General features: G+C 51.1%; 1 protein-coding gene across 4 annotated transcripts in view; it reads left to right on the forward strand.

Annotated features, from left to right (window-relative positions):
• Cdh23 (cadherin related 23) overlaps positions 1-14446 on the forward strand; it is a 360605-nt gene that overhangs the window by 202274 nt on the left and 143885 nt on the right. For all 4 annotated transcript variants that reach the window (XM_048338969.1, XM_048338966.1, XM_048338967.1 and 1 more), the window contains exon 13: positions 391-549. In XM_048338969.1, the coding sequence (XP_048194926.1) occupies positions 391-549 (159 nt within the window). The remainder of the gene's footprint in view (positions 1-390; positions 550-14446) is intronic.

Consider the following 14446-nt stretch of genomic DNA (forward strand, 5'->3'; position numbering starts at 1 on the left):
CAAAAAGCTGGAAACAGACCTGTAACTCAAGTGGTAGAGTGCTAGCCTTGAGTAAAAAGGCTAAGGGACAGTGCCCAAGGCCTGAGTTTAAGCCCCAATACTGGCACGCACATGCACGCACGTGCGCACGCACACACATGCATACATGCGCACACACACACCCCGATAGCTTTCAGCCCTACCCCCACCGCCCCTCCCTCCAGAGCAGAAGCAGTGGCCATCCCTGGCCCCATGTACCTATGATGGAGGCATTCACAGTACGTTCCTGGCAGTGGCTTCAACAGGCACTGCTGTCGTTGGGACCAGCCAAGGAGCAAGGAGGTCTTGCAGGGCAGAGGGAACAAAGGAGAGGCCAGCTCACCTCACCCAGCCCCTGCTCTGCTCCCCCAGCTCTTTGCCAATGAGAGCGTGCTAGACCATGTGGGCTACGCCAAGGTGAAGATCACCCTCATCAACGAGAATGACAATCGGCCCATCTTCAGCCAGCCACTGTACAACGTCAGCCTGTACGAGAACGTCACCGTGGGGACCTCGGTGCTCACAGTCTTGGTGAGTCTGTGTGTCCTCAAGCCACCAAACTAGCAGGGAAGATCTGGGCAGGCAGGCAGAGGTATACTCTGCAGAGCAGTTGGGGAGGAGTGCTCCACGTACCTAGAGATGGTGTTTGTTGGGGTGTGAAAGTGACTGGACCCTCCAGGGTGAGGCTCCCTGGCTGGAACTGCAATGTGGAGAGAGAACCTGCCCAAAGGATGATGGGATTAGACTCAGGTCACTTCGGTTTTTCTTCCTTATACCTGACAGGGGCTGGTTCTGGGTTGGCCAGATGACCCAACTCTAATGATCTACCGATCAGGTGCCATTTCTGAGGAGGGCAACCCTTCCTAATTGAGCACTGTAGGTCCGTGAAGGTGTTCAGGCAGCCTGAGCTTTGCTTGGCTTGGATCCCTCTTGGTGTCCTTTTATATTAGTTAGTGCTCTTGCTTGGAAGATACAGAAATCAAGAAGTGGTTCAGGGATTTCAGGCATGTCTTCATCCAGGTGCTCAGTTCAACAGGAGTGGTCTCTAGCACCTGCCTGCTTTTTTGTAGTAGCTGAGAGGAACATGAGCACATCCAGGTGTAGTTTTGTTTGTTTGTTTTTGTGTTTTTTAAAAAACTAGTTTACCAACCCTAGTGTGTTGGGGGCAGGGACTTCCCTTTCCGTAGTCCAGCCAATGTCCCAGAACTGAGTCTCTACTTTTTTCACCACTCTACAATTAGTCATCACGATTCTGGTGTTGGGGAAGTCAGGAGTTAGGAGTCAAGCCGAAAATAGGGAAGGAGAGTGCATTATGAAATCTGAGTTGGATGAAATCTGAGCTTGTATAGAAGTTGCTCAATAAATCTCTGTGGAATTTAACTCGCCACAGCCCCCTCCTTGTCCACAGGAGGCCTGCAGAGTCCTTGCTACCTCCACTTCTGGCTCCAAGCTGACATTGCCTGCCACACTGGGTCCCCCCACTTGGAAGTGTGTTTACTCTTGCAGACAGATGGCGTGGCACTCTGCTGTGCCCCCAGGCCCTTCTCGCCTGACAGTTATTAATATTTCAAACAGATGTTTAGCTAGTCAGGCCGTCAGATGTAAACAGCGAGTTGGCTGCGTCTGTTCTTTCCACCCCCTGCTTCCCAGCCGGGGGGCGGTGGGGGAGTCCCCCAGCCTTCTCCAAGGTGCCCCAGCAATATATCAATCACCTGCTGCCTGGGGCCTGGGACCCTCCTCCCCCTTCCCTGAGCCCAGCGGAGGGCGCGTGACAGGCACTCCAGGAGCACATACAGCCCTGAACTGAGTGAGGGTTAGGAGAAGGGCCATCTGAATAGCCTGAGCCTCAGAAGTTTGGCAGGGGATGGAAGGTCCCTGGAGGCTAAGGGCTGTGCGGCTGGGGTCCAGCCTTGGTGGGTATCAAGAGACTCTTGCCTGGAGTTCTTACTTTACAGTCTCGTTCTTATCATGGGGAGAAGGGCTGGGGACATTTGCAGAGCAGGGGTGAGGTCGAAGTGTGAACAGAGACACCAACCAGGGGCTGGCCCTGGGCAGCAGGCTGAGAGGAGCCCCTCAGGATGGTGGGGGTCCCACCTGGCCCTGTCTCTGGTCCTGCTCACTCTGGCCCTGCATCCTCCCAGAGCATCTTAGCAAGCTTAGCCTCCTCTGGAGCTGCCAGATGCTGCCAGCCTCTGGTTGCGGGCTTCCTCCACCCAGCTCTGCTACCTTTCTCCCAGCCCCCAGTGCCAGGTTGCTGGGACCTTGAAGGTGCAAGGGCTGGGGGCGCTGTGGCAAGTTCTGGTGGGCACTGTGTCTGCCATCCCCGTCCTTTGCCCTGTGCTCCCAGCTTTTATTTCATTTCCTCATTTTAAAAAAAGAAGAAGAAGAAGAAGATCTCCCCACGTTGCTGTAAAGAATACAGCCACATCGCTACGCAACTTCCACCCCACGGTCACCTGCCCACCTCCCCCAGGTGCTGCCTGAGCTCCTGGCAGGTGGCCTGTTTCCTGGCCCCACTCCTGGCCTCCAGCCTCCACCCCTGGCTTCCAGCCACCTGAGCCCCCAGCCTGACCCTGACCTCCAGGTCCTAGCCCCCCAGATTGCCCTCCCCCTGTCTCAGCCTTCCTTTGCCTAGAGCTGGGGTCAGCTCCATGTTCCAGCCACCTTTGCTGCAAGAGGGTGTTGGAGTTGACGCTGCCTGCGCAGGGACTGTGAAAATTCCTCCTCCCTGACCTTTTCTGTGATGTTATTTAAATGTTTCATGGGCAGTTTTGTCAGAAAAAATTATGAAGAAGAGGAAGCTGTTTTAATTTGCAGTAAAGGCTGGGCAGCGCCTCCTTCAAGGGGCCTTCCACCCCCCCCCCAACCTGGGCACTGCCTGCCCTTTGGCTAGTCACCTGTCCTGGGGGACAGGATATTATCACAGTGTCTAGGAATCACTGGCTATAGTTGCCAGTCCGAGAATCCCAGTTGGGCTGGGGGCACCAGGCTCACCTCCCTGCACCCAAGACGACCCCAACCTAGGTCTGGAGGCCTCTCCGGCCCTCAGTTATTCCCAGGTGAGTTGCCATCAGGAGAGAGGAAAGAGAGGGACCTGGAGCCACTCCTGGTTGCTTCTTGGGTCAGTCCTGCAGGACTGGTTCTCTTCTCTGCACCCCACAGTACAACAAGGAAGGTAGCTTGGAATGTGCCTTTGACTGTCTTGAGACCTCATATCTAGAACCCTCACACGAGGGGCGGGGGGGGCAGGAGATGGCACCTTTGTCTTGCATTTGCTGTAACTTCCCATCTCTCATGCTGCCTTTCTGCCCTATTAAAAAGGTACTAGTCACATTCTCACTGTTCAGGTGAAGAAGCAGAGGTTTAGAGAGGTTAAACAACTCTCCTGGGGCCCCCCCAGGGCAGGTTGATGGAATATGCCCAAAGACCCCCTGACCTTCACCATGAACTTTGCACTGGGAAGCTCTGGGTTAGACTGTGTTGGGCTATGGTGAGGACAGAGTAGCTGGGAAGGACTCTCTGTAGATCCCAGGGGACTGGCACTGACCCTGTGCCAAGCTGTACCCTTCTGGCTGTCAGGTGAATTTACATGTCTAGGGCTAGAACAGTGGGGGCTTTCCCCTGGGTGGGGGACACCCTGCCAGGGTCCCTGTCTGACTGCCCTCCACCCTGCTAGTCAAGGGCAAGCTCAGGTCTACCACGTGGGCCCTTGGAGAGCCACTGGGCCTCAGTTTCTACCTCTGTGGCCCCAGGGAAGTACCCTACTAGAATCCTGCCTGGCAGGATTGTTGTCAAAATTGCGTTGAGTGGCTCAGGAGGACACTCTACTCAGATCCTGCCAGGAACACATCAGAAATGTCAGCTGGCCATGCCAGCCCTCACAGCACCACCAGGGGAGAGGGAGGGGGCAGAGACACTGCCTTTACTGCCCCTGATCCAGCAGCACAGGGCCTAAGCCCCAGGGTGATAACCATGCCTGGGGCTGCCTTCCCATTTCTTCCCTGTGTTCCAGAGGACAGTGAGGGAAATAGCATCCTAGCTACCCCCTTCACCCCCCCCATAGACCTTACCTGATGCCTCCCTCCCTCCAAGGACCCCACCCATACCCACTGACCCCTGGATCCCTTTGCCTACCCTGTTTCTCCAGCCCTTCTAGATGTTTAGGAAAGAGTTCCTAATGTTCACTCACTCGTGCCGAATGGCTTTTCTTCTTCCTGGTCTCCTGCTCACCTGGGCGCTGTGTGTCCCCTCTCCCCTCCCCCACAGACAGAAAACACCACTAACACCAAAGAGAAAGGGGGTGGTGTGATGTCATTGCCCGGGGCTGGCCCCGATGGAGGCCAGCTTCAATCCTCTCCATGAACTCTAAGGGAAGACTTCAAATGCAGCTCTTCTATCAGCTTTCAGGCCGCAGGCCCTGGCTTCTGGCTCTGAGTCTGCCAGGGATCTCCAGCTTGCAGGCTGTTCCATCTCATGCTCTTAGAACCCAAGAAAACACACTTGGACTGCAGCCAGGGTGATCTGAACAAGCCAACTTTGCTTCAGTCCCAGGGGTACTCTCTTACCCCCACCCTTAGGTTGTTTCTGACTCCACAAAAGCACAGGAAGTTCTATATAATCAATGGGACTTCTACCAGGGACACCCAGCTTCAAGCCTTGCTTCTGGGGCTGGCTGGCCATGAGCATGCACACACAGCGGCTCCAGCTTTTGCTGTGGGGGTGATGGCAATAATAAAGACTTACCTGTGCTCCAGAGAGATGGGCATTTAAAGAATGGCGTGCATGGAGGGCACTGGGTAAGTGACAGCTGTGATTGCTGGCACCATGATTGTCATGCTCACTCATCACAGAGTCTGTTCCGTCCCACTTGGGGGGCCAGAGCAACTTCCCCACCCCCACATCCCATTCCTGACTCCGTTCTCTCTTGGCACAGTGGCTGTGAGCTGGCCTGTGCCCAGCCCTGGGAGCCAACACCCAGGCTGTGGCTCCAGGAGGGTCACAGAGCACAGGGAAGGGCATGGTGACTGCAGGAGAGAAGCAGGACTCTCCAGAAAGAGGTAGACAGCAGGAGCTAGCTGCCTGGTGTGGGCAATGAGTCATTGCCCAGGGACCTGGACATAATATCTCTGGTGCTCTGTGGCCACCACCTGAAATTTGTGCTGTGTTTTTAAGCAAGGAGCCACTTGTGTGTCTGTTGTTCTGGGTTCTTCTGATCTTGTAGCTTGCCCTAGCTTTGGTCTGTTTATAATTCTTGGCTCAAAGAGACTCTGTCTGTGGTTTTTATGGTTCGTGCTAGTTCTGAACACAGGACCAGGCCCTTTGTCCCTACAGAGAGTTCATTTCCATGCCCATTGCTGGACAAAAAGCACCTAAATTTAGCAGCACAAAACCACATTTCCCTACTCATAGATCCAGTGGTCAGGAACAGGAAAGGGATGGGGGACAGGGTGGTTTTACTGCCCCTCCATCACGGGGTGCTTGGCACAGTGGAGCAAGGCCTAGGCCCCCAGCCACTGACTTCCTGTGTGCTCTGGGAGCCCTCTCACCCTGTCTGGAGTTCAGCCTCAGGGTCAGAAGGTCTCCCAGCTGCCTTCTGAGACCGCCCCACTCAGGCAGGCTCCAGAGCTTCAGACCCAGAAACCAAGATCACCAGATTTTAGGATTCTCCCAGGATCCTGGCCCTAATCCTGGAGGCCTGGTTGCAAGGACAAGGCTGGCCCTGCAGGCCAGCTAGTAGGTATGGCCTCTTCGTTACAGAAGGCTGCTAGGGAGGACTGGCCTTGGGCTTTCCTGGGTGTTTTCAAGCCTCTGTGGCCCCAGAGATTAAGTTGTTCCTTTCCCTTCCAGAGCAAGATTCTATGCTGTTTAAAGAAAAGGGCACCTCCTTTTGTAGCTAGCAAGAGCCTCGAGTGACAGTACTGGGACTGGAGACACAAGACAGGAAGTCAGACTCTGTCATATGGAGGTCATTACGTGACATGGGGAAACTGAAGTTGGTAGGGGATGGGGTGCTAAGACATTGTATCAAAGTTATGGTGGCCAGGTCTCCCACACAGAGTTATATATATCCCAGAAAGAGGAGCAAGGATCAAGGTCAAGGATCTGGCAGGTGGGCCCTCAGAGGACAGGAGAGGGGCACAGGAGATCAAGAATCATAGGCACAGGAATCACATGATTTCTCCATAAGGAACAGCTCAAGAGGAGGGGTCTGGAAGACGCCAAGTGGACACTGGAAGAGCAGCTGAGGGACTAGGGAGGTGTCAAGTGAGGGGCAAGGCTACTCCCTGGGAGGTGGGAGAGAAGAGAAAGAGCCTAGGTCCCCCCCATCCCACCCTGTTCTACTTCCCAAGCCCATGCTAAGGCCTGGACACAGGCCAAGGGCATAGTTTTACTGATCTCCCAGGTCAGCAAAGTTCATCATCTGTATTCCCCACCTGACTAACTGACCAGATAGCCCAGTGCCTTAACTTTGAGAAACAGTCACCTGCCCAAACTCAAAGACTGGACTTGCTGGGCGCCTGGTGGCTCACTCCTTTAATCGTACCTACTCTGGAGGCTGAGATCTAAGGATTGCAGTTCAAGCCACCCAGGACAGGAAAGTCTATGAGACCCTTATCTCCAGTTAACCACTGGAAAACTGGAACTGGAGCTGTGGCTCTGAGGTAGAGTGCTAGTCTTGAGCGAAAAAGCTCAGGGACCACATCTAAGCCCTGAGTTCAAGGCCCATGTTTGAGAAAGGAAGGAAGGAAGGGAGGGAGGGAGGGACAGAGGGAGGGAAGGGTGAGGGAAGGAAGGAAGGAAGGAAGGAAGGAAGGAAGGAAGGAAGGAAGGAAGGAAGGAAGAGACTTGGAGACACCAAGTAGAACAGAAGTGACAGTTGAGATAATTAATGGTAATTAATGTATAAGAGTGGTTGTTTGGTGGGCAAAAACACTCAAAGAGGTTCTCTACCAAACAATTTATTCCCCAGCTTGAAATTCCCCTTTCTCAGTTTATTAGGTAATTTTAAGAGTTTCACCTTTGAGGGTTGGTTGAATTTTAGAAGAGGGTCTTTTCTCTCTCCCCCACCCCCCTACTTGGTTCTCCTGTGGCAGGAATGCTCTTTTGCGTCCCCTGATAGTTAAACTACCTTCTGCTGTCCTATTTGCCTACTCTGTTTATCTAGGGACTTTATGGTGGTCCCATTAGTCAGTAAGATGTTAAGTCATCATGTAAGCAACTTTTCACTCAGGGTCAGATGTCTTATCTTGAAAATGGACCACCATTGGCATATTGTCCACAGTCATGCCAAGCGGAAAGGGCCAGCCAAGGGCCCACAGTCTGGGCTGGAGTCCTGTCTCTCTTCTATATACAGGCTAGTCTTGAGCAGGTGGCTTGGGTTTCCTCCTCTGTAGAGTGGTTAGCAGGATCCCTATCTCACAGTGCTGTGGCATGACAGAGATCAAGGTCACCGTCCAGGGCTGGCAGACAGCAAGTACCACTTTGGGAAAAGTGGTACCAGCGTCTCTGTGCCAGGCCTCCAAGGCTGTCCATGGCTTTCCAGAACAGTCCTGCCTCTTCCAGTTCCGATGCCGTTGCTTCTACCATTGTGTAAAGCTGGTGGCAGAAATTGCCAATATGAATTATTAGTGAACCTGAGAGATGATAACACGGCCCAATGGGTAGGCCCCATCTGGATACTTCAGCTACCCAACAGAGGGCAATGGGGCAGTTGCTTGGGCTAAGACCACCAGAAACTGGACTAGCCACAGCCGGAGGGGCTCCTCTCCTCCCTCCTGATTCCCCACCCCCACCTGCCCTCTCTCTCCACCCCTCCTGACACTTCTCACCGCTGGCATCTTAATTGATCTCATTGTTCTCAAACCCCTTGAGACCTGAGACTCCAGCTGTGCTTAAACAGAACAAAATCTCTTCCAATTTCCCCACCGTTTAAAAGAAAATTGAATTCTTTATCTGCAGCCAGGGAAGAAGAGGGGGGAGAGGGAGGGAGGAAAGGAAAGAGGAAGGAGAGAGAGAGAGAAAGGAGGTTGGGGTTGGATAGTAAATAGCAGGTCACCCAATCCTGTTCCTAAGCCTTCCTGGAAGGTCTTTGTGAACACAGCTTCCTTCATTTGGGGGTACTTGAAGCTCCTTGTGGGGCTCTTAAGTCTGCTTTGGACTCATCTCTGGTCTGATGGGCTGGGGTTCAGGGGTAGGGGGAGGCTGAGCTGTTGACAGTGATTGACAGGTCAGAGTTCCTCTGTCTGTCAGGCCTCAGTGCTCTCACCAGTGTTGATCTCCTTAATCTAAATATCAATCCGTAAAGTTGAAATGGGATGGAACGAGAGGCAGGACAGGTGCTGAAGCTACTTCTTAGACTGCTTCTGGAAGGAGCAACTCAGGTTCCGGGGGTGGGGTGGGGGTGGGGGACTTGGGGCAGGGGATGGAAGAAGCCGGCAGCCAAAGGGGCCTGGGCAGATCTCAGGCCTGCAAATGGATGCTGAACATCTCTGCCTGGAAACAGATTGTCCTGGTCCTTGTGTAAGGTCTGAGAGCTTTCAACTCACTGATTTTTGGCAAATTGAGATCAAAAGCCCCATTGCTGTGGGGCTTTGAAGCGCTCCACAGCCTCTGTCATTAGTGTCCTGGAATCCACCAAGCCTGATGAGGGGAGGCTGTGTGTGTTGCTGACCTCTGCCCTTTGCAAAAGCAAGAGGACCCTTGGTAACATCGAGAGGGGGGCATAGGGAGCACAGGAAGCCTTGGGCACTTCATAGTATGGTGCAGATCTCATCTGTGCTCACTGCAAAGAAGTAATAAGTACAGGAAAGTCACTAACCTACCCAGGCCCAGCCAGCTACAGAGTGACCAAGCCGGAATTCCAACCCAATCTGTCTTGACACCAAGCCCCTGCCCTGTCCCAACCTGCTCTGATCGTGGAAAGCTAGATTCCCAACCAGGCAAAACTCAGGACTCCTGATGGAATCAGTTATGAACCAGAGTCCAGCAAGCCAAGGTGACCTTGAGCAGGTCCAGGCTCCAGAGCTCTCCCTCAGTGTCCTCATCTGATAAATGAAAGGATTGTGCTGGATGCTCTCCTGGGCCCCCTGTGCTAACAACATGTGACCACCTGCCCCCAGACAGCCCCCTCCTGTGCTGAGAGCAGTGACTCCCTGTATTTCCAGCCTGTCAGAAGTCACCCTTCCGTAGGTTAGCTGCTGATTGCTCTGCTCAGGCAATTGCTCAGAGGACGCCAGAGCAAAGAAAATAGAACCCTTGGGCAAGGGGACAATGGGTAGCTGTATGAGTGTCCAGGGCCACAGTGAGTTCATAAATGCTGCAAACCACAGGCCTGTACAAAAGCCACCTGTACCAATGGAGACTGGGATAATGGGGGAGTGAGGGCCAGAAGTAGCCACGAGGACCTCGGCCTCAGTTTGTACATGGAAGAGCTGGAGGAAAAGCTGCAGGGCTGATAAAAAGCCCACAGGGGTTTCAGAGAAACTGACCTGTGGCCTAACCTGACTATGCAGTCCCTGCAGGACAGCTTGGGAGCTGAGGTTCTTACATGCCTATCTGTTTATTTGGTGTCTTTCAAAGTTGTTGTTGTTTTTGTTGTTGTTGTTTTATAGTGACAGTATTGGGGTTTGAACTTACGGCCTAAATGCTGCCCCTTAGCTTTTTGCTTAAAACTGACACTCTACCACTTGAGCCATAGCTTTGCTTGCAGCTGTTCTGTTTTGATGGTTAACTGGAGATGAGTCTCACAGATTTTCCTTCCTAAGCTGGCTTCCAACTGGGATCCTCAAATCTCAGCCTCCTGAGTAGCTAGGAGCACCAGGCTTTCAAATTAAAAAAAAAAAAACTAAACTAAAACAACAAAAAACCCACCATAAACCATAGTAAAGCCTACATTTAATTTCATGATTCCCCTGAGATAGCCTCATACATAAACCCACATATATCTGGAACAAAAAAATATCCTTCCTACCTACATGCAGTAATATTTCCTATTATTTTCCTTTTTTTCCCTATTGGATTTCCTTTTACCAGAAAATACTACTCATGACTCACTAGAGTCCATAGACAGCGACTGGGAGCTGTCTTCTTTGCCATGTGACCAAGATGACAATTGTGCTGATGCTGGTGGTGATGGTGTATCAGCTAATATTTCTCAAGTGTCCACTATAAGAACCCACTACATGGCAAAGACCTTAGCCAGGCTTCAGGTTTGGACCACCCAGGTTTATCAAGACTCAGTCATTTCTCACCTGTATGACTTTGAACAGAGGTCACTTATATTAGCAATGACTAGAACAGATGTCAGCAGCAGAGACACACCTCCCCATCCCAAAAAACAACAACAGCAACAAAAAAAGTTGTGCAAATAAGAAGTGTGAGGCTGAGATGTGAGAATCAGAGTTGGAGGTCAACCTGGGTAGGAAAGTCAGTGAGACTCTTATCTCCAGTAAACTCTTATCTCCAGTTGGGGCTCAAATGATAGAGCATTAGCCTTGAGCCAAAGGCAAAACAACAACAACAAAGAGCCTGGCTCCTTTCTCTCTTCCCCTGATATGCTGTCTTCATCCTTTTTTTTTTTTTTCCAATCCTGGGGCTTGGACTCAGGGCTTGAGCACTGTCCTTGGCTTCTTTTTGCTCAAGGCTAGCACTCTGCCACTTGAGCCACAGCGCCACTTCTGGCCATTTTCTGTATATGTGGTGCTGGGGAATCGAACCCAGGGCTTCATGTATACAAGTCAAGCACTCTTGCCACTAGGCCATATTCCCAGCCCCCTGTCTTCATTCTTATCATCTAAAATGCTTGCTAAAACCCTAGCTATTACACCCATATTTCAAGCTACAGGATAAAAGAAAGGAAAGGGAAAGGTCTTTCCCTTTCCTTTAAAGGTGATATCCTGAAAGTGCCTTACGAATGTCTCCTTTCCTCTTATTGGCCAGAACCTGGTCTTGTGGCCAGGCTTAATTGCAAAGGAGACTGGGAAATGTAGTATTTTGGCCAAGTGGCTTTGTACTCACTTAAAGATGATGAGTTTCTATTAATTTGAAGGAGAGAGGGGGAGAATCAGTTTCTGCCGGTGTGCTGCAGTTTCCTCTCCTGGAGAGTGGTGATGACGTCTTCTTATAGATTTGTTATGGGAATTCAATGAGACAATACATGTAAAGTACTTAGCATTGTGCCTGACCCAGGAAGTACTAAACAATGACAGGCACTGACATTCAGTGTTAAGCATTTTCTGTATGTGTTATCTCGTTGAATCACAATGACAACCTGGTAAGGTCCCAATGAGCCTGGGTATTTTATAGATGAAATTCAGAGAAAACAGCTGGGTACCAGATGACACACCAGTAGCAGGGCCAGAGCCCCTGTCTCCAAGATGCCAGTGTTCTTTCTGTGAATGAAGCAACATAGCCTCCTGGTGGAGACCAAACCTCTCCCTGCAAGCCTGGCAAAGCTGTGGGCCCGCAGTATGACAATGGCATCTGGTAAGACAGAGATACAAGACAGCACTCAGCCAACTTTCCAGCTGACCCCACATCCATGCTCCCTTTGGCTGACCAGTCACCTGCAAGGGTGCCGACATCTAGCTCCCCATCTAGAAGAGAAACTAGGAAAAAGACCCCTGTGGGCTCCCACTGTAATAAAGAGCTACAAAATAAGAGTGAAGAAATGAAGATTGTCAAGTGCCAGTGGCTCACGCCCGTAATCCTAACTACTCAGAAGGTTGAGATCTAGGATTGTGGTTCAAAGCCAGCTTGGGCAGCCTGGGCAGCTGGGCAGAGTCTGTAAGACTCTTATCTCCCATTAATCATCAGAAAACCAGTAGTGGAGCTCTGGCTCCAAGTGGTAGAGTGCTAGCCTTGAGCAAAAGAGCTGAGGGACATTGCCCAGGACCTGAGTTCAAGCCCCACAACTAACTTAAAAAAGCAATGGAGATGCGTAGCTCACTGATTGGTACTAGGCCCCCTTTTCTCTGCAAGCCTCTGACCCCTCACCCCCACCTTCACTTGTTGGGCACAGTGAGGACAATGAATTTAGAAATCAAACAAGAGTTCTAGTCTGTGAGGACACTGTGACTGCTGGCAATGGGATAGTCAGAATACAGGGGGACCTGAAGTCAGGGCACTGGTTGAGGCTTTTCTCCATCCTTCCAGTCACAGTGGACTCTTAGCCCAAGTGGCCCTGGGCTGCAGGACCTGGGTTAGCAGGGCTGGGGCTGCAGCCCTTTGCTGGGCTCAGAGATCATGGGTGATTTATACTTCCTGCAACAGACTTTGACCTTAATTTCTTCTGTCATGTGGGGCTGTAAAATTCATTAGGGACCCTCGGGTGGAGTGATGGAGATGTCAAGCGGGCAATCGTGTGGGTATTTAATCTATCAGATGTGTGGCTTGCCATTTAGGGAGACAACAAGAGAATGTGGAATCAATACGGTTCATTAGCGAGCAGCACGGGGGCCCAATCAGAGCCCACCAATGACAGTAGGTGGGAGGGGCATGCTACCCAGATACCAAGTCACCTTGGAGTGAGGGCATATCCCAGGAGCATGGGCTGTGACCAGCTCCCTTCCCCCAACTAGACTTGTAGCTGTCTGTCACTTCTATAGCCCCCTTCCTCACCATCCAGGAGAGGCAAAGCCTGGACCACCCTGATCGGATGGGAGAAGGGGAACAATGTGCAGCTGCAACAGTGGGGGTGGGGTGGGGGGAGGTATTCCCCCGCCCTGTCATGGATGCACCCCCAGGGGGTTGATTGTACTGTCTTCTTCCTATCTCCTGGGCATAGAAGGTCCCACTTAACTGGACTTGAGACACGTGTCCATCCCCACAGATCTAGCAGCCTCCCCTCCGCCTCCTCTGCTGTAACCCAGCTTGATAACTGGCCCAGAGGGGCCCCTAAGTCCTGATTGTGCATGTCTAGCTCACTCCCAGGCAGCCACACTCCCTCCTTCCATATCCTTAAGAAAATGGTTTTTGGCATCTCCAGTTTGCTTTGCTTAGTGATGATCAGATGTGATTTAAAAAAAAAAAAAAAGGCATTCAATGGAGTCTTCTGTCAGCCCAAGGGCATGAGAAAAGGAGAGGGTAGAAGGGTTGGAATGGGGTTTTGTTTTTCTGTCTTTGCTGTGTATGTGTATGTGTGTACATGTGCACACAGGCACATAAACACATACACGCACACACGTGCATATGTGCATACCTGTAGTTACCAGTCACTGATTGTGAGATCCTCAGCCCCTGGTAACCATGGGCTCTGAAAAGCAGGCATGTGTCCCTCATCTGTAGCCTGGAGGCTGTGTCTGCCTCTCCCAGAAACAGAACCTTAGGACTGGAGGGGAGGAGTTTGCTGAACAGTTGATCCCAGAAACACACATGGCAGAGAGGGGGCAGGAGACACTGTGAAGCTTAGCAGCATTGTGGGTTAAAAAAAAAAAAAAAAAAAAAGGATGAGCTCAGTTCCATTGGGTAGGGTCATCTGGAAGGTTGAGAGTGAGGAGACTGGGGTTCTGATGCCTGGACCCCAACAACAGGGTAGATTCCCATCATTCCAGCTGCTTCTCCAAGACAAAGGCAGAGAGACACAGGGTCCTCTCAGTAAAGCAGCCCATCTGGGGCTCATCTAGAGATGGCCTCACCTTATTTGTGGGCTTGTCAAAAACATGAAGTTTTGACTAATCATAGAGAACAATAATAAATTCTTTCTTTTAAATCAAAAGAAATTTCAGCCAGATGCTCATGACTCACACCTGTAATCTTAGCTATTCAGGAGGGTAAAATCTGAAGATGACTGTTTGAAGCCAGCCCAGCGAAGAAAAATCTGTGACTCTTACCTCCAATTAACTAGCAAAAAGCCAGAAGCAGAAATGTGATTCAAGTGGTAGAGGGCTAGCCTTGAGAGGAAAAAGCTAAGCAACAGTGTCCAGGCCCTTAGTTCAAGCCCCAGTACACACACAAATACACACACAGGAATTTTCAAAAACAAAAATTGTGAATTCCCTCATATACATCACACAGCTCAGTTTCTTTGTGAGCTCTGTTTTATTTGTTGGTGGTGGGGCTTGAACTTAGGGCTTGAGTGCAGTCCCTGAGCTTTTGTGCTCAAGGCTAGTGCTCTACCACTTTGAGCCATAGCCCCACTTCCGACACAGCTCAGTTTGTATTTATATGTTTGTGCGATTTACCCGGTGTTTCCCTGCCCTGCATTCTGTGAAAATATGCCTTCCCCCCAAAGCAAATGATGACCTCCAAAAGTAAGGTGAAAGTTTCCATCATCTTCCCAAGCCAAAAAAGACCACAAAATGTGCTTAGTTTAAGTGATCAGCTGAAAACTTGAGATCTGTAGAAAGGCAGACTGTCTAGCCTTTGTTGAAGTTGGGTGGTGTTGAATGAGAAATGAATCAGAGCCGCCACAATGCAGCACTGGACTCTG

Source organism: Perognathus longimembris, chromosome 2 (genome assembly GCF_023159225.1).
Source record: "Perognathus longimembris pacificus isolate PPM17 chromosome 2, ASM2315922v1, whole genome shotgun sequence".
NCBI lineage: Eukaryota > Metazoa > Chordata > Mammalia > Rodentia > Heteromyidae > Perognathus > Perognathus longimembris.